The sequence below is a fragment of the Selaginella moellendorffii genome, unplaced genomic scaffold, assembly GCF_000143415.4.
Source record: "Selaginella moellendorffii unplaced genomic scaffold, v1.0 SELMOscaffold_66, whole genome shotgun sequence".
NCBI lineage: Eukaryota > Viridiplantae > Streptophyta > Lycopodiopsida > Selaginellales > Selaginellaceae > Selaginella > Selaginella moellendorffii.
This window is the reverse complement of record NW_003314327.1, coordinates 613,720-638,910: the sequence shown is the minus strand read 5'-3', so window position 1 is coordinate 638,910 and position 25,191 is coordinate 613,720. Positions and strand designations below refer to the sequence as shown.

Here is a 25,191-nt window from a genome sequence, read left to right as displayed (position 1 = left end):
ACAGCTCTGATACCAAGTTGTAAGCGACTAAATTTTTCATTCTACTTTAGTCACTTAACCACACTTTCAACCACTTGGAGGAATCTCACTCACAACCTCCATAAGTCCTATTTCAGACTTGGGCTTGTTAGCCCCGAGAATGGCATTCCCGCCACTCAACCTTTGCACTTGATCCAAGTGCTCCATGTGTCCGATCCCATGACCAACACCCCAAGGTACCACCGACATATCAGCCCGTTACGCTAAGGCCATACCCCTTTACCTTGGTCACACTGGTGGTCTAACACCACCTGCATTACAGTCCCATTTCTCAAGGACTGAGTCATCCGTCCATGAGTGATCATTCCAGATCCACTCCTTAGCATCCTTAGGATGCCCACAGACATGGGGAATAGCCTTCCCCAATAAAGCTCTATTTCGTTAAAGTGGGAATTGTCATTATCCCACTTGTAAAATAAGGTTTCCAAACCTTTATATAATATATAAATATAACAAAATTCAACTGCATTGAGGCACATGCCATTTTATTTTAAACAAGGAAATGTCTACTCAATCACTTCTCCTCCCCCTGCCACTGCTTCACCTCTCTCTTCTCCTTGTCATCGTCGTCCAATTTCTTTCCATCCTTTTAATATTGACTCAGTTGTTCCGAGTCTAGGTGGAGCCCAAGTCCCCATTCAATCTTTACTTTCCCCTTATTAATAAAACAACTTCGTAGACTTCCAATAACATGCTGTAACACGCTGTAACACTTCTAGTATAATGCAAATCCTCTCAAAGAATTGTCTTTTAATATTAATACAATGGCATGGAACCCCATGCCATAATAAGTTACATTTTTAAATAAATACATGCCATCTCAGACTGTTATTTTTTGCCTCCAACGCCTATACAATAATCTTGGAATTTCATCACTCTCCACACTATCAGGATTTAAACCCAATAGTAATGCCATCTCTTCTCTAATACGTCCACGCTCATGTTCAGTGGTCGAAGAACCCATCCGGTTGAGCAGATTATGGAGATGCGGATAGTGCTTGGCTAGACAATATACATGCCATAAATGATGACTGGTGTCTGTCCGATCAAATGGCTTCTGATATACCGTTCCATCTGCCATTTGGTTGATTTCTGCAGCCACCTCCTGGACTGGCCGGTTCTCTATCACCATTGCTCCAAGCCGTTCGCAGAGAAGATACTGTTTTTCTTTGGCAACTGTAATTATATGCTTCATTGAAGTCACCTCTTCAATGGAGTTTGTCACCGCAACACACGGGACACCCTTGAGTAGTGCGGCTCGAAAGAATAGTCCGCCGCAGTTGTACTCGACAACGCATTTGCCCTTGGAGTCGGAAGCAGGTACTATTGCGTTGAAGACCCAGCTGAGCATTTCCCATGCTGCACCTGGAGCTTTCTCTGGATTCGAAAGCTCCATAGCCGTCTTCAGTTCCTCAGGCACGGGTAAATTGACCTCCCTCAGATCAATTCGATCGGCCTTATCGAACGAAGCTGGGAAGTCACTCCAGTCCCACTCTGCTGCAGGACCAATAACAAGGGCGAGTGTGAAGATGCGGACATTCGTCGGTATCTTCTTCTTAGCCATTATCCCATGGATCTCCTGCATCTCCTTGCCTTTCAACCGAGCCTTCACCTCGTTCAAGGCCTTCCAGAACTTGTGATAGGATTCGGAGTCGTAGATCATATAGTGGACTGAAGATTCCACCTCCGCAAGTCCCACCATTAAGTCAATGATGGAGCTGACTTCGTCTGCATGAGTGATCTCCTCGTTTGTGAAGTCCATCACACAAAAGATGTTCTTGACCTGCTCATCTCCGCGGGAAACGATGCTCCTCCACCTTTGATCCTCATCCGAATTCACGTATACCCGGTAAGGTTCTCGATAGGCCTCTGCTGCGGGGTCGAGCTGTTTCTGAAGCCGGCGGTCGACATCCCTTTTAATGAAATTTGGATACTGATCCAACTTCTCAGCTTTACTTTTCGTGGCATCCCACAGCAGATCGATGAACTTGGGGGCCCCCTTCACGTAGTCGTCGATGTCTTCATTTGACAACTCCAGCTCTTCCATCATCTCTTGCGTGGTGTCGATGCTCACCCTCTCCACGGCCACTTACTCGAAGATCCAATCCTTCAATAGCGCACGAGCTCTCAGAGTCGTGCACAAGTCCTCGTATGTCATAATATGGCTGGGAGTCATTTTGGTCTTGTTGAAGACTACCTCACCACGTAGAAGAACATTAGCCACTGTCAGAAGGTCGTCGTCGTCTAGAGACCGCGAGAAACGCAAGGCGTTGAGCTTCAAATCATTGGGCTTCCGGCCGTCCTCCACACCCATTGAGTTTAGCAACTCCCCGTCATGGTACCTCCTCAGCACATCTACCCATTTGTCAAAAACAACTTTTGTCGCGAGTAGAATGTTATGGATGCTGAGTGTGTCATTGACCCCCAGTGTTTTCGAGAGAAGACTCGAGAATTCCTGCAATGGAAATGGCGTGAGGCCACATGCTATGCCACATGCAACGAGGCTTACCTACCAAGCGCTAGTTGCTAGTGCACGTCCTTGTCCTGGTTTTTGTGGCTTCTTCAGTTGAACCCAGAGCTTCCGTGTTCGTGCCAATGTCTCGTGCAGACCCGATTTGTAGCACGTTTCTTGCTTGATATTCTGCGCGTGGGAGATGGATATGATAGATCGGAGGGGCGAGTTGCCTTTTATCAGGCGGACAACTCTTGTCTTGAAGACTTTCTTCACCTCCTCGCCCACCATAATATCCACAACTATCTGTTGCATCGCCAAGCTAGAATGCTGCCCGGAGACGGCATAGAACCGGATGTTCTGATCGTCCAACACCTTCCTATTGATCAAGTCTGGAAACCTCGTCTCGCCCTTCATTGTTCGGTAGTAGGGGATCACGTCTGCGATGTCGGGTGTTACTGGACTTGCCAGCATCTTCTGCTTCAGTTTCTCCACCCACTCATCAGATACTAGCCTGTGGTTGTATTTGCTTTGGATGTCGATACGGCTCACGTTGATTGTATATACTTTGTTGGAATAGTAACAAGTACTATTATCTGCGACGATTTTTGCTGCCTCTTCTTGCTCTTTCTGCTCTTTGCGGCTCTTCTTTTTGGTGGGTGTAGTGTTCGAACCCGAGGCAATGGCATCACCGAGTAGCTTCTTTTTTGGAGCTGCAAGAGAGTCGGACGTCGGCTTGAGCTTGACCACCCTTTTTTGCTTCGGGGTAGTTTCTAGATCGACCCCCTTCCCCTTCGCTTCGCGAACTGGAGGCACTCTCAACGGCTCAATGTTGGAATATAGTTTTTGAACATCGCCGTAGGTGAGGTCCGTGGATTCCATGTGATTTTCATAGACCCACAGCGTCTTTGAAATTGTGGGCCTCCTGGACAACCTCTCCCTAGCTCCCTCTAGGAATTCCTCATAGCCGCTGCCCCCCTCCAGGAAGCCGCTAGGATGTGCAAGGTGGATCTTGAAGGCGGACGCTGTCTCTACCACAAGTGCCAGTCCATATTCTTGCATGGAACTGCATGGAGTGTCTGTCACTTGGATGAGGATCCCCATGCATTCTTTTCTCCCACCATCTGTGTTGTACAGCCTCAGATCCTCGCCTTCCATCCCGAAAGTCCAACTGGTGAGCTCCTCCCCCTTCTCTGCATCCACATTGACAGTGGCTGGAAGAAGAACGCAATTCCTCGCCTGTTCAGAAATGCACAACAATTAGAGCTGACAGATGAAAAGCTAGCATCTGGAAATAATGTGAGGCCACACGCCATTCACCACTGCATCAGATGTCTTGAGGCTGCATCCTAAGATGGCGTGAGGCTACACGCCATCTGTAACCGGATTGCACTCGAGAGCCCAATCGGTGCATGCCAATGTTGCTACTGAATGGCATGTGGCCTCATGCCATTTTCTACTTGGCCTAAAAGACTTACCATTTGAAGCCGAATGGAGGCGTGACAATCGAGGCCGGACTCGCTGGCGAATATGCACTGTGTGTGCAGCGGATCGTAGCAGCAAGGCTACTCTGCCACTTACAGTTGGAGAGTGGCGCTGAAATCTCCCGGGACGCCAAGTGGGCTGCGTGTGGGTGGCGGAGTGGGCGGCGGAGTTGGCGGCGAAGTTACAAACTGGGTGTGTCTTGAAGTGGACGCCGATGCACACGAGCGCGATGCGAGCGCGAGTGTGATGCAAGCGCGAGTGGACGCCGATGCACACGAGAAACCTGTAGAGAAGGTAGATGAGCGCGAATGTGAGCGTGATCGCGAGTGGGAGCGCAATGCGAGCGCAAGTGTGATGCGAGCGCGAGCGCGAGTGTGATGCGAGCGCGAGCGCGAGTGTGCAAGCGCGAGTATAAAGCAAAATGCAAAACCTAACCTCACATGCGCGAAATGTCACAACGGTTGGTAATCCCGCCATGTCATCATTCCTCGGACTTGGGCACCACCATTAATTTCTGGATTGCTGCGCGCATGCAAGCACGCAAAATCCAAAAGAAATCCGCAACGTTATCATTCCTCGGACTGCATGCACGCGAAATCCAAAAGAAAGATCATGATTGGGATATCATTTAATACCCTCGCTATATTTATACCATGCATGATTGGATATTCCAAAGCATCTTGTATTTCCAAAAATGGCAGATGTTCAGCTAAATAAAGAAATTCTATCTGTTTCTATTTTTCTCTCAAATCAATATTATAGCGTGTGGGCTCATGCAATTTTGAACCAAAGAAACCCAAAAAACGTTGGACCCAAAATATTTTGAAAAAACCCAAAAAACCCTAAACATTTTAAACCCAAAAATCCAGGTGTCCTGTGGCGTTATTCCTTGAATGGCGTATGGGCGCATGCCATTTTCAGGGCCAAATGCTGAATGGAGAAAAATTCCCTTTCAGTGCAAATGCTGCAAGAGGCAGATGCCAAACACAAAGGACTGTAACTACCTCACATGACACAGATAAACTTTTCTCTATTTGGCAAAGATAAACTTTATAGCGTGTGGGCTCATGCAATTTTGAACCCAAAAAATGCACCAAAAAATTCTCGGCGTCATCTGGCGTTATCTCTTGAATGGCGTGGGGCCGCATGCCATTTTCAGGGTCACATAGGAGTATATTCCTAAGATATTCTGACACGCGCGAGATTTTTTTGAGTTTTCTGGAGATCCAACCGTTAGATCGCAACTAGATTTTACAGAATGGTATACAATGTCTTTCTTGATGACCCTGCAAAGAAGCATCTCGATCGGACACCACATGAGACCACACGAGCCTTACAATGTTTCAGGGGCATTTGCCATAGATCCGACCATTATTTTGCTCCAAGATTTTACAGTTTGGTGTGCATTGACCTTTCCATCGACACTGCAAAGGGACATCACAATCAGATGCAGGATCACAAGAAACTAACTTCACTAACTCTGGTTTCACCAAGATCTACGTAAGGAGTTATGAAATGAAAGGACCCTCTCTATTGAAATGTGTTTATGGTCCTAGGGGTATTGTGACATATCAAAGGATTTTGCATCAAGTTCTGTATTTGCATGTTTATCAAGCTACTGAATTGCTAAACCCTAAACATGTGGCAAATGCTGCGTGAAGAAAGATGCCCTTTCTGGCAGGCAGTAAGAGGCAGATGCCGAGCAAATGTATCTCAGGCTAGCGAAGGGGACAAACGAAAGCTAGCTATAAACATGACGGGATGCAAATAGATTACTAGGCTGGTCCTGCAAAAATCAAAAACCATAATTGAAAACATTGAAAATGCAAAAAGAAAGGTTTATAATATTTTTGAATTTTAAGCAACCAAAGGAATGTAAGTAGGGCATGTGTTTGTAAGTTTAAAAATGCCTCAACCACTTAAATTCCCAAGTAAATAAAGCTGTTTCTATTTTTGGTACAGGTAAACTTTATAGCGTGTGGGCTCATGCAATTTTGAACCCAAAAATGCACCAAAAAATGCTCGACTAGCATTATTCTTTGAATGGTGTGTGGCCTTATATTGCCATAAATGGACGTACACACACAGCATAATTATTCCTTTACACGGCGAATAATCTTGGCGCGGATCGCTGACATGGCATGGCAAAGTTCGAATCACTGACATGGCACAGCTGGATCGAGGCAAGGACATGATGTGACAAAGTTCAACCTCCGACAGCAAAGTCTAGAAGCTACTCAGTTTGAAATTTGTCAGAGGAGTCATAAGATCTGGTTTGTCAGAGGATTTGATGTGACGTTCAAGCGTGTGTTATTTTTGAATTCTCGAACTCATTCCTAGGTCTATCATTTTTGTGTGCCGTGTTCTTGGTTCCACTGAGCGCAATGAGCGCTGCTTGTGTAAGCGGCGTTGTGAGCTGTGGTTTATGCGTCTACGAGCGGTTGCGGCATTACGAGTGCCATTGCGAGTGGCAGTTTGTGCGAGCGGCGCTACGAGCAGTTGCGGTGTTGCGAGCGGCGCTACGAGTAGTTGCGGTGTTGCGAGCGGCACTGTCTTTGGTGTGGCTACCGCTTCCTCTTGATATTCGGCACTTGTGCTTCCTGGTATGTTCACCATGGAATGGCTTAGGACCACATTTAGAAATGGCATGAGGCCACATGCCATCTTGGGCCCTTGCAATTTCATGGCTAGCGTATTGTCATGTATGTTTTTACTTGCCTGCAGCTGTGTGTATATCAAGATGGCATGAGGCCTCATGCCATCTTTGGCCCCTGCTAGCCTATTGCCATATTCCTTTTGAACTGTATATATTTTTGTATGGGTGACTAGTCACGCACACAAAAATATATACAGTTGCAGCAAGGCAAAAGGAATATAGCAACAGGCTAGTAGGGGCCAAAGATAGCGTGAGGCCTCATGCCATTAGTGGTACCACTAATGGCATGAGGGCTCATGCCAATTTTGTGAATGCGAAATTTCACGTGGGTGTCAATAGCATGTTTGAATAATGGCATGTGGCCTCATGCTATTGAGGTTGTTTGGTATGTTATGATTTAGGCCATTCTCCAATCATTTTTTGTATGGTTTTAACTTATTTTCTGCACTTTCAGAATGGCCTTCAGGGTTGGGGAAAAGGTTTACATTTTGAATGGTGGGAAGAGAGTTGCAAAAGGGACCCTTGTGTCTATGGATCAGAACTTTGTTATACACTGTCAAAGGCTTGGGGAAGGCAATGCTGCTGTATCAGTAGAGACTGTCTTTGATGGGAATGTGGTCGCTATTGAACGAGGAGAGATGGTCGTCGGGGTAAATGTTGTTGCTGCCTTGAAAAATCTTCAGAAGAAAGCAGATGTTGGGGACAGCGCAAGTGCGACGCATGTTCCCTCCGTGGATCTTAAGAACCGTGCTACATGGATTCAGGCAAAGGTGTTTCTAAACAACCCCGAGGGGGAGGTGGTAGCTGAGGGCTTAGCCACAGTTGTCGATCCAAGAGATGCGGTTGCTAATCAAGAATTGGGCTGGGATGATATTGGAGTAGCGATTTTAGAGGTTGTTGACACAGAAGAAAACAGTCTGACTATTGGAAGCATTGTGCGGTGGAAATTGAGGCACTTAGTGTTTGAGAATGTGAAGGATTCACAATCAAACACCACTACAACTGATGACAGAACATCTCTTCATGGGAAAAGAAAGTACACCTTCCTAAAGCGCAGCCAAAGGGATCTGAGCAACGAACCGAAAAGGCAGAAAATGGCGATGGAGGTTCGAATGGTCTCGACAGTTGCTTGTTGCAAGAGGAGGTGCTGTCAACATGCTGATTGGGATGCTATTGAAGAGGAGAGAGCAAGATACAAGACATTGTCCTGGAAGGCAGCTCGCAATTTTGTGTATGAGGCATTACGGTCATCTGTTGATGCTTCAGAACATCAGGTGGGGGGCATGGTCTTCCAGAGGGGTTTGGTCTGCATGAAGGCATGGAGAATCATTTATGGAGTCCCTCGAACCACATTCTACAGAATCAAAACTGAGTTCGAGGAACAAAGGGTTCAACAGGCAGTCCATGGGAACGACGGTATGCACAAAACCAGGGGTCATGTTGTATATGGAGAGGCAATCTTCAAGAGGTTTGTCGAGACATGTAGCGAGCAGCAACCACATAAAACCCGCCTCTTGGAAGATGAAACACGAGACACCCAACGAGTTCTCCCTTCCATGTATACCAAGGGGGCCATATTGAAAGATGTGAATCGGGAACTCCAGAGTAATGGCTACAGGAAGCTGAGCCAATCTAGATTTAGTAGATTGTGGAGCAACAGGTTCAGGGATGTGAGTATAGGAAAGTACTCTAGCTTTTCAAAGTGTGACGAGTGCACTGCTATCAAAATGGCTTTGTCGAAGAATTCTTACAGCGCTCAAGAGCGAGAGACGTTGGTTAGAAGGCGGCTCGACCACAACATCGAGCAGAGAAGCTGCAGGACTGCATATTATCATAACAGGATTCTCTCCATGGAGAGACCTGACTCTTACCTTTGCATCATCCACGACAAAATGGACCAGAAAAAGACGTGCTTACCTCGACTCAATCCTGCCCCTAAGGCAATCTCTTCATCCATGCAGCTGCTTGTGTCTCTATTTGGCATAATCGCTCATGGGCATGGTGCCCAGAACTATGGGAACTTCTTTGTACCTCTATGGGGTGGCGGGGGTGCAAACATGATGATTGCGTCCCTAGCAAAACACTTAAGGTCTCTGCAAAGTGCGCAGACTGGGTTGAACGGCCAACCCTTGCATAAGGCCCTTGTCGATCGAACCCCATACAGGGTTCAGCTGGAGGAGGAGCAAAGGCTTGCAGTATCGCGTGGGGCCCCATGCCATCCCAGTGAATATGTTGGCCATCAGATTGTAGGGTTATCACGTGAGGCCTCATGCCATTCCGACGAGGCTGGTCGCCCGGTGAATGCACAGCCTCATCCAAACGAAACAGAATCTCAAGGAAGTTCTTGCGGCCGATGTGGCCTTCCACCCCATCTTCTGCTCCAAACAGACAATGCTGGCAGTGAGAACAAAAACATGTACATCTTCGCGTACTTGGCGATGCTTGTTGCCAAAGGCATATTTGAAACGGTTACACTTGGCTTTCTCATGGTTGGGCACACTCATGAAGACGTCGATGCCATGTTCAGTCACCTGGCAGAGTCCCTCCGGCGATCCAATGTCCTCACCCTCCCACAACTCTACGATGAATTCCAAAATTGCATCAAAGACACTGTTGAAGCTGCACTTCTGACAGAGGTTCCAGACTTTAAGGGGTTTGTAAGAGGCTACATCAGGGACGGATCCGAAACGCTGATTGGCCACTCCAAGCCTCTTCAGTTTCATTTCAACATGTGTGACGGTGCTCCAGTGATGAGGTACAAGATGAAAGAATGGGACACAGTGTGGCTGCCAGTGGACGGCATTGAACTCTTCAAGAGAGATCCCATAACTGGGGAACCTATGATTCCTCAGGGTTCCCCACGGCCGATGCACCCGGATGGACTCAAAGACCAGGAAAGTATAGTGGCTGGGATTAGACAGCATATTGCCTTCTGGAAGAGGGGGTTGGTGTTTGGTGGAGAATCCTATTTTCAGAGGTGCAAGCCTTTGCTCGAATACTGGGAGAAGATTATATCTGCTATCCAAAATGGGCCGGTTGTATATGAAGAATTGGAAGAGTCCTTTTGGCCAGAACCCAGAGCACCAGATAGTAGCGGAACAATGTCCTCTGGAAATGTAGTGACAGATAACGATGTTGAGGATCACTATTGTGGGCCGAGGAACAAGAAGCCGGATTCAGCATTCAATCCAGTACAGGTCTGCAAAGGAATGGTCGTGCTTGTCAGACCCAGTAATAAAAAACAAATGATATGGGTGGGGCGCTGCATCACTGATGCAGAGGAGGACGCAGAAACTAACTCCTTCAATGTAACTGTGGAGTGGTTCAGGCCAAGTTCCGGATATACGAAGGATTGCCTAGAAAAGAGATAGGTGCTGAATCCAAGGGATCTCAGCATGAGCATATCGGTGGATAATGTTGTGCATGGTTGGATGCGGAAGCAGAGTGCCACCATCACCTTGCTAGACCATGCAAGAGATGCAGCAAGAGCATTCATAACCCGGGTTCAAGGTGAGATTCATTAATATTCCTTTACTAAGTTTCTAATGTATTTTATTTCAAGGTGAACAATCCGAATCTGAATCAGAGGAGGCGTGATGGCATGTGGCCTTACGCCATTCCTAGGTGAGATGATACAAATAACAAGTATAAATTCTTAGTTGTTCTAGCAAATCTTACTTAAAGTTTAAGGTGAACAAGCCGAATATGAATTCATCGGATTGTTATAACAAATTGCGAGGTGATGGCATGAGGCGATACGCCATTTGAGAGTGGTAGCCATTCCTATATGAGGTGAGTGAAATATTTATTAGAAATACCTCATTCAATTGTGCACTTCTAAGTCTTGGTCCACTCAGTACTGTTTGCATGTTTTTATTTTAATTCTTTCTCTAAAATGTTATTTAGCATGTGGCTTCATGCCATTGCTCTCCACAATCATGCATTGAATTTTTCTATCCTTGCATAATACTTCTCCATATATATAGCATGTGCGCACATGTGATATGGTTCATTAGGCCTGATATAGTGTGTGAGGTAAAACAAAGATGATGTGACATATGCATTTACCAATCACACGTGCATAAATCTAATAATATGGCGTGTGGCCCATATTAATGGCACATAAATCCATATTGTGGGCTTACGTGCTTTATGTACCATCATTCCCTTGCAGCGTGTGTGTTGGTTTCCTTTTATAACACAATGAACTCCATATTTTAGGGTGAAGAGCGTTCTCATGGCAAGCACAAAATCTGTAAGTGAGGCAGAAAAGGAGACGGAGAAGGAGATAGGTGAAGATGTAGAATATATAAGTCTTCCAAACTCCCCGTACTATACTCCAGGTGATCATTTTTCTGAACAAACGGCAACATTAACAACTATCGAGAACGCCCCAGTAACGTCAGAGACAACAATCCAAAGCAAAACAACTGACCCGGAGAAGGATGATAGTACCGCTGAGAGTACCAAAAAGGAGGTGTCCACTAGCGCTTAGGCTTATAATGGCGTGTGCCCTCATGCCATTTACTTGATCACCAAATACCTTTTTCCCTTTGCACTAGTATATCTTAATACCGGTCTAAGAAATAGAATGGCATGTGCCCTCAGGCCTTTTACTAAATCACCTTTGAAAGAAATGCAAGCCTCTATGTCGTAAAAAAAAGGTACTAGAGAAATTCCTTAATAATATGAATGTTATTTAGTTTCATGAAAATACACTAAGGGTCAAATGAGTTAAATGACTTCTCCAGACTAGCAATGCCTCTTGCTACACCTTCACAATTAGATTCGTTAGAAAAAGATAACATTGAATAATATCTAAATGTTCTCACCATTAAGTTATATGTCTGGCTAATAGGAATGACGTTCATCTTGGAAAGCTCACCACACGCTCAATGAACAAACAAATAGTGTGTGCGCGCATGCCATCACTCTTCTTTAGCTTCAGATTCGGCTTGTTCACCTTGACAATGAGATTTATTATACAACCAGATGGACACAGTTTGGACATAAAGTCACCGCGCTAGTCACCATGCCCCAGATATGTCTAGCCCCTGGACAAAAAACATATAATTTCACGTCATTTTCAAATACTTGAAAATTTGTACCTAGTCCCATTTTACTGAATAAATCCCACTTTAACGAAATAGAGCTTAATACCCCTTTTCCGGTCTTCACCAAGTCCCGTTCTGCCCATGGCCATGTTCGCCAACACTGCCACTGGATCGAGGCCCATAGGCCGACCACTAAGTCCCACGGTCCTCTGGGACTTCCTCACCACTCGACTGTATCCTTGGTCACTACACCGGAGGACTACTCCTCTTCCTTTCCACAGTCTGGGCCTTTGGGACAACATTTCGGAACACCGTGGCCCTACGCGGGCCTCATGGGTACTCTCCCTGCCTTCCGCATTTGGGTGCTCTAGCCATGGGCTTAGAGCGAGGTTCCATTGAGCCACGCCTGGTATCCAAGTAGGTAGTGCCACCCACACTTGGACTGGGAGCATCGGCTAGTCGATCTCCTGGGGGAACTAGAGCCGGCTCTTGAACACTTCACCAAGCTACCCCACTTGTCGGTCCGTATTCACTCTAGTCTTGGACTTCCCAGTGGTCAGTTCATCACCCAACACTGGGTATGGCCTTCCCGGGCCAAACTGGCCTTTCCTGGCCCAAACTGGCCTTTCCTGGCCAAACTGGCTCCACTGGGCTCCAACCCCCACACTCTCCCTACTATACTTTTGGAACCCCCCGCAGCCCCCCCCCCCCCCCCCCCCTGGGGGATGATCGCTTTGGGCTTTCACCCAACTACCTGTATTAGTATTCATACTCGGACTCGGACTTGGTCTCGGTCCCGGTTTCGGACTCGGACTCGGACTCGGTCTTGGTCTCGGTTCCATCTCGGACTCCATCTCAGGTCCATCTCAGGTCCATCTCGGACTCCATCTCGGGTCCATCTCGGGTCCATCTCGGGTCCATCTCGGACTCCATCTCGGGTCCATCTTGGGTCCATTTTGGACTCCATCTCGGACTCCACCTCGAACTCCAACTCAGGTCCATTTTAGACTCCATCTCGGACTCCACCTCAGACTCCAACTCGGGTCCATCTCGGATTCCATCTCGGACTCCACCTCGGGTCCATCTCAGGTCCACCTCAGACTCCATCTCAGACTCCATCTCGGGTCCATCTCGGACTCCATCTCGGACTCCACCTCGGACTCCAACTCGGGTCCACCTCGGACTCCATCTCGGACTCCACCTCGGACTCCAACTCGGGTCCATCTCGGACTCTTCCACGTCTCATGTGTTGGTCCTTTTTAGGTCCTTTTTTGGAGCCTTGCTTTGGTTGCCTCATGCTCGCTCCTCGAGAACTTTGTTGGGAGCTCCACTCCCGCCCTCGACCTTCCAAGTCAGAGTTTTTAGTCCAAACGTGTTATGCTTGTTTGGCTTTCGCTTCGGCCACTACCATGTGGCACCCTTTCCGGCTCCACTTTGGGGTCTAGGGATTTTGTGTCTCACAACTTTCTTCTATGTTTTCATTTTATTCTTCTATACTTAGCAATTGATTGACTTATGAAAGAGTATGTTGCTATCTTTGAATTTGACTTGTTGTCTGGGGCCAAGGTTGTAACATATCATCCTATTCCAACTGGGATGCTCATCCAGTTAAGGTTCATATTTGTCATCAGTCACTAAAAGAGATCACAATTTTATATGTAAATGTCAAGGAGATCTTAGACAATCGTGTTATTTTAAAGTTGTATAGTCCTTGGGCATGTGAACCTCATTTTATGACGAAGTCTGATGGAAGTATTTATTTTAGCATTAACTATTATATGTTAAATGAAGTGACAATCCCATATATGTACCCTCTGCTTCACACTACTTATCTCCTCGATCGTTTAGGGAGAAGTTGTTGGTTCACCAAGTTAGATCTTGCTCTAGATATGGATAAGTACCAATGGCTGATGAAAATATTCCCAAAATTATTTTTCATACATCATTTGGTTTATACAAGTTTTTGGTGATGGTGTTTCATTTGCACAATGCTCTAGTGACATTTTAATGGATGATGGACAAGGTTCTTTACAATATGCCAAAAATGACTACTAACTTCATTGATGATATCTTGATTGATTTGGGAGGAACACATCCGTGATATTCATAAAGTGTTGGATTGGTTGTGAGAAGTTGGTTTAAAGTTGAAGTAATCAAAGTGTGATTTAAGTCCAAGAATATCACTTATTTTAGGTATAGTATTCCTCGTGAAGGTTTGAAAGTTAATTTTAACAAATTTAAGGTTGTTTTTAAGTTCCTTACTCTAAAGTGTGTAAATGATGTGCAACACTTCTTAGGCAAGGTGCAATATCTTGGCTGTTTTATTGATCATTTTTTTTTATTTTACTACACCATTGCAAGCATTATTGAAATTGTCAATAATGTCTTTCATGTTGTCTATTAATTGTGAGCAAGCATTTATGGATCTCAAAGAGTTATTAATAACTCTTGTAGTTTTGGCATATTCTAACTACACTTAACTTTTCATTTTGCACTTGGATGCTTTTAATATTGGTCTTGGAGATGTGTTGATGCAATTGGTATTGGAGGTGTATTAATGCCTGAGTGTGCCTGATCAATACCATCCCATTGCATACATTAGCCATACATTACAACTAACAAAGGTGAACTATTCCACAATAGAGAAAGAGTGTTTAACAGTAGTTTGAGGTTTCAAGAAACTTTATACATATCTTTATGATTCTTCTATTCTATGTGGCATATGGGACATTATTGTGTGATTGAGAAACTACATAAATCTTTCTATTGGTTGAAGATATGATGTGGTCATGATCCAATATTACCAACGGAATTGAGTTTATCTTCGTGATTGCCACGAGCTATTGATGATAGATCTTGGGATTAATATTTGATGAGTCCTTAGTCCAAGTAGAGTTTGCCAAACACCTAGATTGCATTCAAGTGAGACAACAACAATGCTAAAACTCTTATCATTGTTCATTTGTAGAGTATAAAATGGATGACTTAGTATTAGTCCATTTTCCTAATCTTATGCTATGTGGTTTATTTAAAGGGCTTCTTGCTCAATGGAAGGGACTATATTAGGTGTTGTAGCAAGTTGGACCACAAATTTTTTAGGTTTGGCATAATGTTCAATAGGTCGATCCTCCAGAAATTGTGCATGTACAATGACTAAAACAATTCATATAAAGTGATCAGGAACAGCTAGCATTACCTATAGATCCACCGATGGCTCCTCCTGATGTTCCTCTAAATCCCGGCTCATCTACTAAAGGTAGTTGGATTTTGAACTGTCGAATTAGTTTCAATCCAGACAACTCGTTCCTGTATATAAGCTAGGGTTTTTGGGGTAATTGATATACACATTTATGTATTCTATTTCCATATTCCATGCACTCACATTGTGAAGAATTTATATTGAAAATTTTAAGTGCAATTAAGAAACTTTTATGAGTTTTTTCAAAAATATATTTAATGCTAAAAAAAATAGAAGAAAGTTTGATATAATAACTTTTAACTATGTGAGTACTTGAGATATAGGAATAGGTAATTGGGGTTTAGACCCCTACTTTATATATAAGAATAGATGGACCAAATTAAGTCTAAATGGATGATCCATATGCTAAAGTACTATAATTAGTATATTACCTGAGTAGGGTAATACATATATATGTGTTTACAAATCTTACACCATCCTCTCCTCAAGAAGATGAAAGGGTAATGATAATAAGTTAAATGGAACATCTGGAGCTTCTATTAGGTGATTATAAACTATTACAAAAACTTGAAACTTCCATATAACCATTAATATAGTAGTTGATAAGCATGATTGAAATAGAATCTAAACCCATGGCATAAATAATAGTTAACTGTGGAATCTCAATGAACTAGTTGGCAATTGTTAAATGCTTAAACTAACCTTGAAGCCATAACTTTGAACCAAAACAAGGGGCTTCAAGAACCATTATAGTTCATGAAATGCCATTGTAGCAATTGCCTTTAAGTTTGCGCATCAATAATCCTTTGAGACAATTATTCAAATCAATTAAATGGTAGATTAAAGGATTGTGTGAGACATAAATTCCTAAGCTCCAAAGTGGAGCCAAAAGGGTGCCACGTGGTAGGAGCCGAAGCAAAAGCCAAACAAGTGTAACACATTTGGATTGAAAGCTCCGACTTAGAAAGTTGAGAGTGGGATTGGAACTCCCAACAAAAAGCTCGAGAAGCAAGTAATAAGTGAGTCTCTAAAAAAGGGATATGAGAAGATCAACATATGACATGTGGAAATGTTGAGATCGAGTTTGAGATAGATCCGAAATGGACACCAGATGGAATCCGAGATGGACCTAAGATGGACCCGAGATAGAGTCCGAGATGGAGTCCGAAATGGACTTGAGATGGAGTCCGAGATTGAGTCTAAAATGGAATCCAAGATAGAGTTTGAGATGGACCCGTGATGGAGTTTGAGATAGAGTTTGAGAAGGACCTAAGATGGAGTTTAAGATGGACCCAAGATGGAGTCTGAGATGAACTTGAGATGGAGTTCGAGGTCAAGACTAAGACCGAGACCGAGATCGAGACTGAGACCGAGGCCAAAACTGAGACTAAGACTGAGACTAGGACTATGTTTGAGTCCAAGTCTAAATTCGGGTCTAAGTCTGAGTTCGAGTCTGAGTTTGAGGGTGAAAGCCCAAAGTGTTCATCTCTCAGACTCTAGGGGGTTTAGTGAGCTCCAAAAGTATAATAAGCAGAGGGCTCCAATGGAGCCAGTTTGGTCAAGAAAAGCCAATGTGACCAAGGAAGGTTATACCCACATGGTGGGTGATAATAAAACCATTGAGGAGTTCAAAGCTAAAGTGAATATAAATTGACAAGTGGGGTAGCTTGGTGAAATGTTCAAGAGCTAGCTTTAACTCCTCTGAGAGATTAAATTGTCGATGCTCCCAATCCAAGTGTGGGTGGCACTACTTACTTAGATACCTAGCGTGGCTCATTGGAACCTTGTTCTAGCCACATGGCTAGGGCACCTAAAGGCGAAAGGTGGGGAAAGTACTTATAAGGCTCGCATAAAGCTATGGTGTTTCGAAATGTCATCCTAAAGTCTTAGATTGTGGAAAGAAAGAAGGGTAGTCCTCTAGTATAATGACCAAAAATACTGTTACATGGTGAGGAAGTCTCAAAGGACAGTGGGACTTAGTAGTCGGGTCTTTGGGCCTTAACCCAGTGGTAGTGTGGGCAAGCACAGCTGTCAATGAAGAGAGATTTGGTGAAGATGGAAGAAGGGGCATTAAAGAAAGGTGTTCCCCATGTCTCTAGGCATTCTAAAGGTACTAAAGTGTGGTCAAGAAATAACCACTCATAGGTAGATGGTCTAGTTCTTGAGAGATAAGATTGTGATGCAAGTGGTTTTGGACTACTAATGTGACAAAGGTGAATGAGCATGGCTTTAGCGTAGTAGAATGATATGTTAGTGGTGCCTTTGAGTGTCGGTTATGGGATTGGACACGTGGAACACTTAGACCAAGTGCAAAGGTTAGGTGGCATAGATACCATTTATGAGGGTAGCATATCCCAAGTCAAGAATAGGATTTATGGAGGTCGTGAGCAAAACTCTTGCAAATGGTTAAAGGTGTGGTTAAATGACTAAAGTAAAATAGAAATTTAGTGGCTTACAAATTGATACTTACCTTGCGAAATCTCTAACTCATCTCCAAAGCTATCTCTATAATAATCAAAATCATTATCACAATTTAGAATCCATTCAAGTTTGTAAACATTATCCTCCTATAAACTTGATGTTCAAACATTTTCCAAAAGCTAGATTGCATCATCTATAATTTACCAATCAATATCATGTTCACACTCCATATAAATAGGAGATGGCAAAACACCGAAAACATGATAAGTTAAATAATCACATCCTATAAAAGATAGAGATGATAACACACCAAAGATGGGTGTAGCACTAATACAATTACACCCCACAACACCAAAAATTAAGTCCAACAAAATGATATTAACAACCTCAAGTGATATACCTCTTGATTGATGATGATATTGCATGGAAGAAAAAGAAAATGCAATGAAGATTAAAAAAAACAGCAGATCTAAGCACAAAGAAAGCTAGAATTCTAAATCTTGCAAAAAGCTAATATAAATCTAAATCTAAAAAATAATAAAGTAATAAAAACAAGAAACACAAACCCAAACACTAAAGTAAAGTACTGCCAAAAAGCTTTACCCTTCAGGAATAAATAGCAATGCTCTTCACTTCCATAAATGTGAGTGCTTAAATAAGTATGTTAATTAGGGTTTAGACTACTCTTTATATACAAGAATAAATGGACCATATTAAGTCTTAAATGGATGATCCTAGTACTAATTATCTAGGTAGGATAATACATGTATATATATATATATATATTTAACAACTCTTTTAAATTATATTTGAGCTATTTTTATTATAATTTACTATAATTATAAGATATTTATTTAAATAAATAACATGTAAAATAAAAGCCCAAAAGCACAAATATAAATGAGTTTAGCACCAATTTAATTTTCCTCTTTTTATTCTGTTCTAGTTCTCTTTATTTCTTTTACATACTAAGAAACCAAGTTACTCCTAGTTGATCTATTTATCTAGCTTCTTTTCTTTGTAACCCTTAGTGTTTTTATATTTACCTTTTTCCATTTTGGAGAATGCTAGGGTTTCCTGATGTTGCTCTGCCTTAGTGCGATTTCCCCCGTGCGGTTTTCGTTCCAGCGGCAGCAAATACCTTCAACGAGTCCTCCCGCCATTGTCCCAGGTAAGATTGTCCAAAACGTTGTGATTCCAGACCACTCTATATAGAGATTTTCAACCACGAGGCATGCTTGATCGATGCTGCCCCGGCATCCAATCGCCCCTGGTTCCCCTATAAGGACGAGTTCCATCTGGATAGACAGGAGAAGCAATCATCCAGCAGCAAAGTGGTGATTGCTTCCCTGGCCGAGTTCGTGGAAAAGCAAATGAAGGAGCGCTTTGAGCGGGTTGTGCGCAGCAGGAGCTACTCGGCGTGTTTCGTGGCCGAGGCTCTGGACAACGCGGGCAACATCGCCGCCATCTTTAGATCCGCGGAAGCGTTTGGCTTCCAGTCCGTTCATGTGATCACGTCTCTCACTGTTAAAGGGTGAGTTTTTGGAATGATGATCGAGCTTTCGTCTATATCATTTGTTGTTTTTGTGTGTGATCTTCAGGTACAAAGGTGTGAGGAGAGCACATAGAGGGACAGAACGGTGGCTAGATGTTGAGGTATGGAACTGCGCAAAAGATTGTATCCAAGCATTGAGATCTCGGGGTTACCGGATAGCAGTGACAAGCACAAGTCATGACACGGTACTAAAGCCTCTATTTTCCTCTTCTTTTTTTTTTTGTTTATGAGTTCTTCGTCCTTGCCAGGTTTCTATCTGTGATATGGACTGGACGATTCCAACTGCAGTGATTTTCGGTAACGAGCACGAGTAAGTTAGTTGTCATTGGATCTTTCTTTTCAGCTATAGAAAAGAAGCTTTCTTACGTTTGTAGTTTCTTACACGCAGGGGTGCCAGTGACTACTCCACGTCCCAGGCGGACATACTTTGCGGGATTCCAATGTTTGGTATGGTGGATTCTCTCAACGTGTCGGTCGCGGCTGGAATTCTCATGCGTCATGCCGTTTGTGACAGGATCGCTAGGAACGTAAGTTTAAAGTCACTGGAAGCGTGAGGAGTTTCTCACAGCGTTTGTGATGATCCGGCCAGGGGTTTCATGGAGATCTAGAGCCGGAGCAGCAAGAGATCTTGATGGCGGAGTTTTTCCTCCGGTACAAGCGCAACTCGGCAGACATTTTCAGCGATCTGGCCAAGAAGCGCCAACTCGATCAATACAGGAACTTTTAAAACCATCCAGTTCTTCAGGAAGAGATCGATCTTTATTGACGTTCTTCGTGGCAGCCAACCAGGTAAGTCTTCTTGGTTTTTTTTCCCCTGTTAAACGTTTCTCCTACAGTGTTCCATCTCAACTCAAAGGAACTCATTTTTCTTCCATTCCAATTTCCAACAAGATCCTGGCAATGACGTTGTAAACTCCAAGGGCCTCCCTTGGCTTGATGGATCGTGCACGCTTACACCAAACTCAGTGCCTGATTGATAGATGCATTTGCCCTCCAGGGATTTGGATCTTCAGTTTCACATCATCAAAGCCCGTTCTTCTCTTGATTGAATTCAGCGAAAGCCAAAACTACGCAGAAAAGCAAGAGGCTTAACGTTAAGACGATCGCCGCCGCAGATCCAGATATCGTCGTCGTCTCCTTATCCCGTTTGCTTGATTGATTTGAACCGTTCCTTAAGTTCCTCGAACCAAAACCAGACACTGTCCCATCAAAACCGGTGCCAAGCAAATCTGCAAGCAAGCCAGCAATTAATACTCGTCCGTCCCCATTCTCCAATACATTCACCTTTCACACCTGAAAAAGAGAGAGAGAAGAAAGAGAATATGGTATTGCCATCGATTTTCTTTCTTTTTTTTTAAATGACGCGAATCCAAAGAAACTCCGGATTCTTATTCTCCAAGAGAGATCGGAGAGATCTATTGTCTATCTGTGTATCAAAGATGAGAAACAAAAGAAATTTACAAAAGGGGGGGTTCGCCAACTTGGCCAGATGCCTATGCTCGAATCAAACAAGGCAAGCTCGCTCGCTAACTTTGTCGAGCAAAGCATGCAAAGCAAGAAAGCCATCAATCATCAAAAATGAAACCTTGATCCTCCTCCAAGAGTCCCAATTTCTTCCTCAGTCGCCTCGCCTCTCTCGTTATTTCGATCGACTCCTCCCCCCAATCTTCCTAGAAACGATCCAGCCGAGTTGTGTGAGTGAGAGTCAAGATGTTCACCATCCCAAAGTTCTAAGAACTCCGTAGAAAGTTTTACAAGTGAGTCGATCCTCCTCCTCCTCCAGGTCCTAGAAACCCCTCGTGCTGCTGCTGCTGCTGCTGGTGATGGTGGTGGTGGTGATGATCCCCGGCACCAACACCATTCCCACCGTCGGCACCCTCCCTGTTAGTCCCACTACTCGTCCGTGCCAAGCTGCCGCCACCCATCTCCTCCTCCTCCTCCACCGCCGCCGCCAAAAACTCCCGCTCCTCGTCAGTCACGAAATCATGCCGCTCCAGCTTCGCGTGCGCCGCTACGTACATCATCTTCCCCGCCCGCTCCGCCGCCACCCTCCCAAGGCCCCCAAATCCGCCTCCAAACCCTCCGCCACCTTTCCCCGCCACCTTGAGCGCCCAGCTCTTCACCCCCCCGGACGTCGCATGCAAGAAGATCAACCTCGCCGCCACCTTTCCCAGCAGCCGGAACTCGTTCAAGCACGTCTCCCACACCAGCCTCCGGCTCTGCCCGCTCATACATTTCACCCTCCCCGTCGCCGGATCCGTCTCCTTCACCTGCACCGCCTGCGCGTACAGCGGATCCAGCCCCTCGGACCGCCACTTCATGAGCTCCATGAGCACGATGTGCGCCTCCTCGCGCGAAACCAGCCGCGTGATGAGCCGATCCACGTCCTTCTCCTGCTCGGAGCTCAGGATCTTGTATGGCGGGAGGTAGCGGTTGTTTGCGTCCTTGACGAGGTAGAGCGGGTCGAGTACCAGCGCAGCCGACCACGCCGGGTGGTAGTTCGTCGTGAATCGCGCCTGGATCAGCCGCATGATCGACGCTTGATCCTTTCCATGCCGCGCGCAGCAATCCATGAGCTTGTCCCGGAGCTCCTCCCACATTGGCAGGCACTGGCTGACGAGCGGGCGCTCGGCCTCCATGTCGCGGATCATCACCGCCACCACCCGCGAGATCGCCTGGACCGCCTCCAAATCCTTCCAGAACCCCTGCGAGAGGACGATCTCCGATGCCTCGCGCGCCGCCGGGTCGTCCCCGCCAGCGTACACCATCTTGAAGGACGCGTCCGCGACGATGGCGTGGAGCGCGCGCGCGCTGGCGGCGATCCCGTCCGGGAGGAGCAGCGCCAGCGCGGGATCCACCGTGTCGCGATCGGCCGCGCTGGCGGAGGAGGAGCTCGCTGATGCTGCTGCGGTCGCCGCCGCCTCGGCGAGCTCCGCCAGGGCGCGGATCCTCGCGTAGGCGTCGCGCTGGAAGCGCTGGAGGAGCGTCCGTGCGGGGTGATTGCCCGAGAAGAAGGCGACGAGCTTGAGGCAGTCGGTTGCGACGGATCGAAAGAGCGGGGATCGCTTGGCGAAGTCGCGGAGGAGGCTGGCGAAGGCCTGTGCCTGGCAGGGGACGCTCACGATCCAGGACCGCCGGGACTCCACCTCGCGCAGCGCCTTGTTCACCGCCTTGCCCGCGTCCGCCACGATCCCCACGCAGCGCTCCGGCGATCCGCCGCACAGCGCCGCCACCGCCTCCTCGAGGATCGCCTCCACTGCCTTCGCCCCGCCGCTACCGCCGATCGGCAGCGCGCGCCAGAAGAGGCTGCTGCCATTGGGGAGATTGATCGTGATGTAGACGAGATCGCTGACGCTGGAAGGGGAGGAAGAAGGATCCATCGCCATCGCCGCCATTGCCATCGCCGCCGGGGAGGACAGCGCCAAGGAAGGAGAGATTGGAAAGATCGAGCGGCGCTTCCAGCCATCGGTGGAGATCTGGAAGAAGAGCGCGTCGCCCAGCCGAGCCTCGGATTGCCTCTTCACCTCCTCGAATCGCGCGTCCAGCCGCGGCCCCGCCAGGAGCCGCCGGCTGGCCGCGCCCTGGAGCCCGATCTGCGCGAGGAAGGCCCGGAATTTGGGATGCTCTACCACCGCCAGGGGCACGGTGGCGTGGGACTCGTAGAGCCAGTCCGCGAGGAGCGCGATGGCGGCCTCCCCTTGCTCCTTGGTGAGGCCACCGCCGCTAGAACCAGGCTTCAGTCCGGGGCTCTTGATCCGCTTCACGTTGTCCTCGAGCAGCGCCAGCGCGCCCAGATCCTCCTTGCCGCCCGAGAGGTGGAGCGGCAGCCTCTCATCCAGCGCCGCCGGTGCCGCCGCCGCGCCCGATCCCGCTGGAACCGACGATCCGGGAGCCGGTGGCGCCGCTGGCACGATCGCGAGGCTTTGCTGCTGCTGCTGCTGCTGCTGCTGTTGATTCTGCGAGGACAATGCCGCGGCGCGCTTGCGGCCGGAGGAGGATTTCGGGGTGGTGGCGGTGGCGATCGCGGCAGCGGCGGCCGCCACGCCCGCCGCTGGCGGAGGCGGGGACGATCCGAGGGGGCGGTAGGCGCCGCTGAAATTAGGGCAAGTGCCGCGCTTGAGGTGCTCGCTGGCGGTGCGCGAGGGGTTGGAGGCGGAGAACATGGCGTTGCAGAGGCCGCATCGCAGCTTCACGGCCTTGGGCGTGCCAGTGTCGGGATTGTGGACGAGGATCGGCTCCAGGTGTGACCAGTACCACGCGCCCTTGCCCTTGACGGCCTTGCTCCTCACTAGCAGCAGTCCCTCGTAGCGCTTACGCATTGTCTTGACGGTGAGATCCTCGTCTCCGCCAGCGCCGCCGCCAGCCCCGCCAGCGCCGCTACCCCCTCCGCCCCCAATCGATCCACTCCCCCCTGCTGCCCCCGCCGCCGACCCCGCCCCCGCCGCCACCGTGCCCCCCCCTGTCGTCGTTGTGGCTGCCATGTTACGCTCCTCGTCCGCGGCTTTTCTCCTGTGTATTTTTTTTTCCTTTCTTTTCTCGTATGTGCGCTTTTTTTTCTCCTCCTCCTGGGCTTTTTTTTTTCGTTGCTGGATCGTATCGAGGAGCTCGACCCAGCAGGAAATTGGAATCACTCCCGGAAGAGGAAGAAGAAGAAGAAGACGAAGAAAGAAGAACTAGAACTCACAGCTGCTGCTCCAGCGTTCCCTTCCTCCTCAATTGGACCCCTTGCTCCGCCCCCGCGGCGGCGGAGCATTCTCCCATCAATGCCGGTGTGGCCAGCCCGAGATCGAGCGTCGCCGGGGGCCCGAGCTGGGGAGAGGAGTCCGAGATCATCGCCATCGCCATCGCCTCTCTCCCCCTCTTTCTCTCCCCTCCTCTTTTTCTTGTTCTAACTCTTTGCTTCTTCCTTGTTCCTGGGCTTTTAGATTGTAGAGAGCTGTCCAAGCTTTCTTTGCTTGAGAGATTGAGCAGTCGCGATTAGCACCCAATTCCCTTGGAACCAACTCTACAACTAGAACTATACTACTACCACCTATACCTAACTGTGTGTTCTTCTCTGGTGGAGTGACTTGGAAGACAAAACCCACAGGGCACACACCACCACCGCAGCCAGCGACATCAACAACCCCCCCCTATACCGAAAAAAAAAACACACACACAACACAACACTGAGAGAAAATTTCCTCTCTTTTTTCTTATACCAAATTAAATAATAAAGGAACCGCAAAAAGAAGGGGGTATTTTTGGGCGCTACGTCTGTAGGTACTTTTAAAAATTAGAATTAAGGGAAAAAAAATGTTACAAAAAAGACCAGCCAAGAAGACGGCCTAGAAAACGCACGCACGCACGCACGCACGCACATATACTGACAACTTGTACACGGAAACAGAGAATATATACATTTCGAGATGGGGTGGGTGGTAAACCCATGATAACCATTTTCATTTTAAAATACTCATTTTTCAAAAGGTTTTGCAAAAAAGCAATTCCGGGGGTTGGTATTTTAATCGCCGAAAACTCTCGTATTATTGCGGTAATTAGTGTGCCACTTAACCTACGCGGTACGCATGCAACACAAAGGTCCCGTCCCGCAATAGAAAAGCTGCTTGCGTCCACCACCCTCGTGGTGGCCACGGTACGCGGTTGACTGGCCGGTGAAAAGTAAAAGGTATATTGGTATATTTTATTGATGGGTGTTTTTGGTTTTACTTTTTACTTTTCTCGCAAACAGAAATAAAAAGAAATGTATTTCTTTTTCTCATGTGGGCGACGAACGACGACGACTGCATTTAATGCTTATTGTTAGCGGCCAGCTTAATAAAGCAAATCAATCCATGGCGAGCTTTTAATCGAGCAGAAGGCAGTTGCTTTCATGAATCCCCTTGTCAGTCTGCTAGAACGTTCGCCAATTAGCTTAAGCTCGCATTAACGCCGCCTAATCCGCGCCATCTTCCTAATACGCCCTTTCCGTTTGTCGCTTGACTCCGGCCCGGGAATATTCGCTCCCTTCGGTGGTGGTAAAAAAAGGATTAGTAGTGCGATGCGTCGATTCACATTCTACTTATAGAGACCACCTTTTTTCCTGCGAGAGTATCAAGCCCAAGATCGGGCTTTGTTGAAAATCTTGTACACATTGGACAGTGGGGTATATAAATTTATGATTCAAGCGGATTCCACATACTGCAAAAACAGAGACGAAGATTTGTTTTAGGGGCCAAGAAAATCGGGCCTCGTATTGTTTAGTCTTGTTTAGCTTTTGCTATATAAAAAGGACCATGCGTCTTCTACTAGCATGAACGTTATACTGGCCGGGCTGGCGGCTTGCTTGAA

At 46.6% G+C, this 25,191-nt stretch overlaps 2 protein-coding genes across 5 annotated transcripts; one reads left to right on the top strand and one right to left on the bottom strand.

The window, feature by feature from the left end:
• The first annotated feature begins 18,365 nt into the window (after window positions 1–18,365).
• Window positions 18,366–20,260, top strand: LOC9649308 (tRNA (guanosine(18)-2'-O)-methyltransferase). 4 transcript variants are annotated; one of them, XM_024659053.1, is made up of 7 exons: window positions 18,366–18,477; window positions 18,522–18,840; window positions 18,908–19,046; window positions 19,110–19,171; window positions 19,250–19,388; window positions 19,451–19,650; window positions 19,698–20,260. In XM_024659053.1, the coding sequence occupies exons 1-6, from the start codon at window positions 18,387–18,389 to the stop codon at window positions 19,586–19,588; spliced, it is 888 nt and encodes a 295-aa protein (XP_024514821.1). In that variant the 5' UTR covers window positions 18,366–18,386; the 3' UTR covers window positions 19,589–19,650; window positions 19,698–20,260. The 4 variants fall into 4 exon arrangements, with proteins under 4 accessions (XP_024514821.1, XP_024514823.1, XP_024514824.1 ...); XM_024659055.1 differs by lacking the exon at window positions 19,698–20,260 and having other exon boundaries at window positions 19,250–19,308; window positions 19,376–19,388; window positions 19,451–19,563; XM_024659056.1 differs by lacking the exon at window positions 19,698–20,260 and having other exon boundaries at window positions 19,236–19,308; window positions 19,376–19,388; window positions 19,451–19,534.
• LOC112340533 lies at window positions 19,885–23,706 on the bottom strand. Its single transcript, XM_024659113.1, has 4 exons — window positions 23,546–23,706; window positions 20,718–23,370; window positions 20,447–20,531; window positions 19,885–20,090 (listed from the first exon to the last, which is right to left on the bottom strand). Exons 1-4 carry the CDS (start codon window positions 23,704–23,706, stop codon window positions 19,885–19,887), a joined length of 3,105 nt encoding a protein of 1,034 aa, XP_024514881.1.
• Window positions 23,707–25,191: the final 1,485 nt, after the last annotated feature.

What these genes read in the sequence shown, in the direction of transcription:
- LOC9649308 (XM_024659053.1), top strand. Translation starts at nt 18,387, where the DNA reads ATGTTGCTCTGCCTTAGTGCGATTTCCCCCGTGCGGTTTTCGTTCCAG. An exon ending in ACGTCTCTCACTGTTAAAGG is followed by an intron (nt 18,841 to 18,907) that starts GTGAGTTTTTGG and finishes TGTGATCTTCAG; the next exon opens with GTACAAAGGTGTGAGGAGAG. An exon ending in ATTTTCGGTAACGAGCACGA is followed by an intron (nt 19,172 to 19,249) that starts GTAAGTTAGTTG and finishes TCTTACACGCAG; the next exon opens with GGGTGCCAGTGACTACTCCA.
- LOC112340533 (XM_024659113.1), bottom strand. Translation starts at nt 23,706, where the DNA reads ATGGCGATGGCGATGATCTCGGACTCCTCTCCCCAGCTCGGGCCCCCG. An exon ending in GGAACGCTGGAGCAGCAGCT is followed by an intron (nt 23,371 to 23,545) that starts GTGAGTTCTAGT and finishes AAAAATACACAG; the next exon opens with GAGAAAAGCCGCGGACGAGG. An exon ending in ACTCTTGGAGGAGGATCAAG is followed by an intron (nt 20,091 to 20,446) that starts GTTTCATTTTTG and finishes GCTTGCTTGCAG; the next exon opens with ATTTGCTTGGCACCGGTTTT.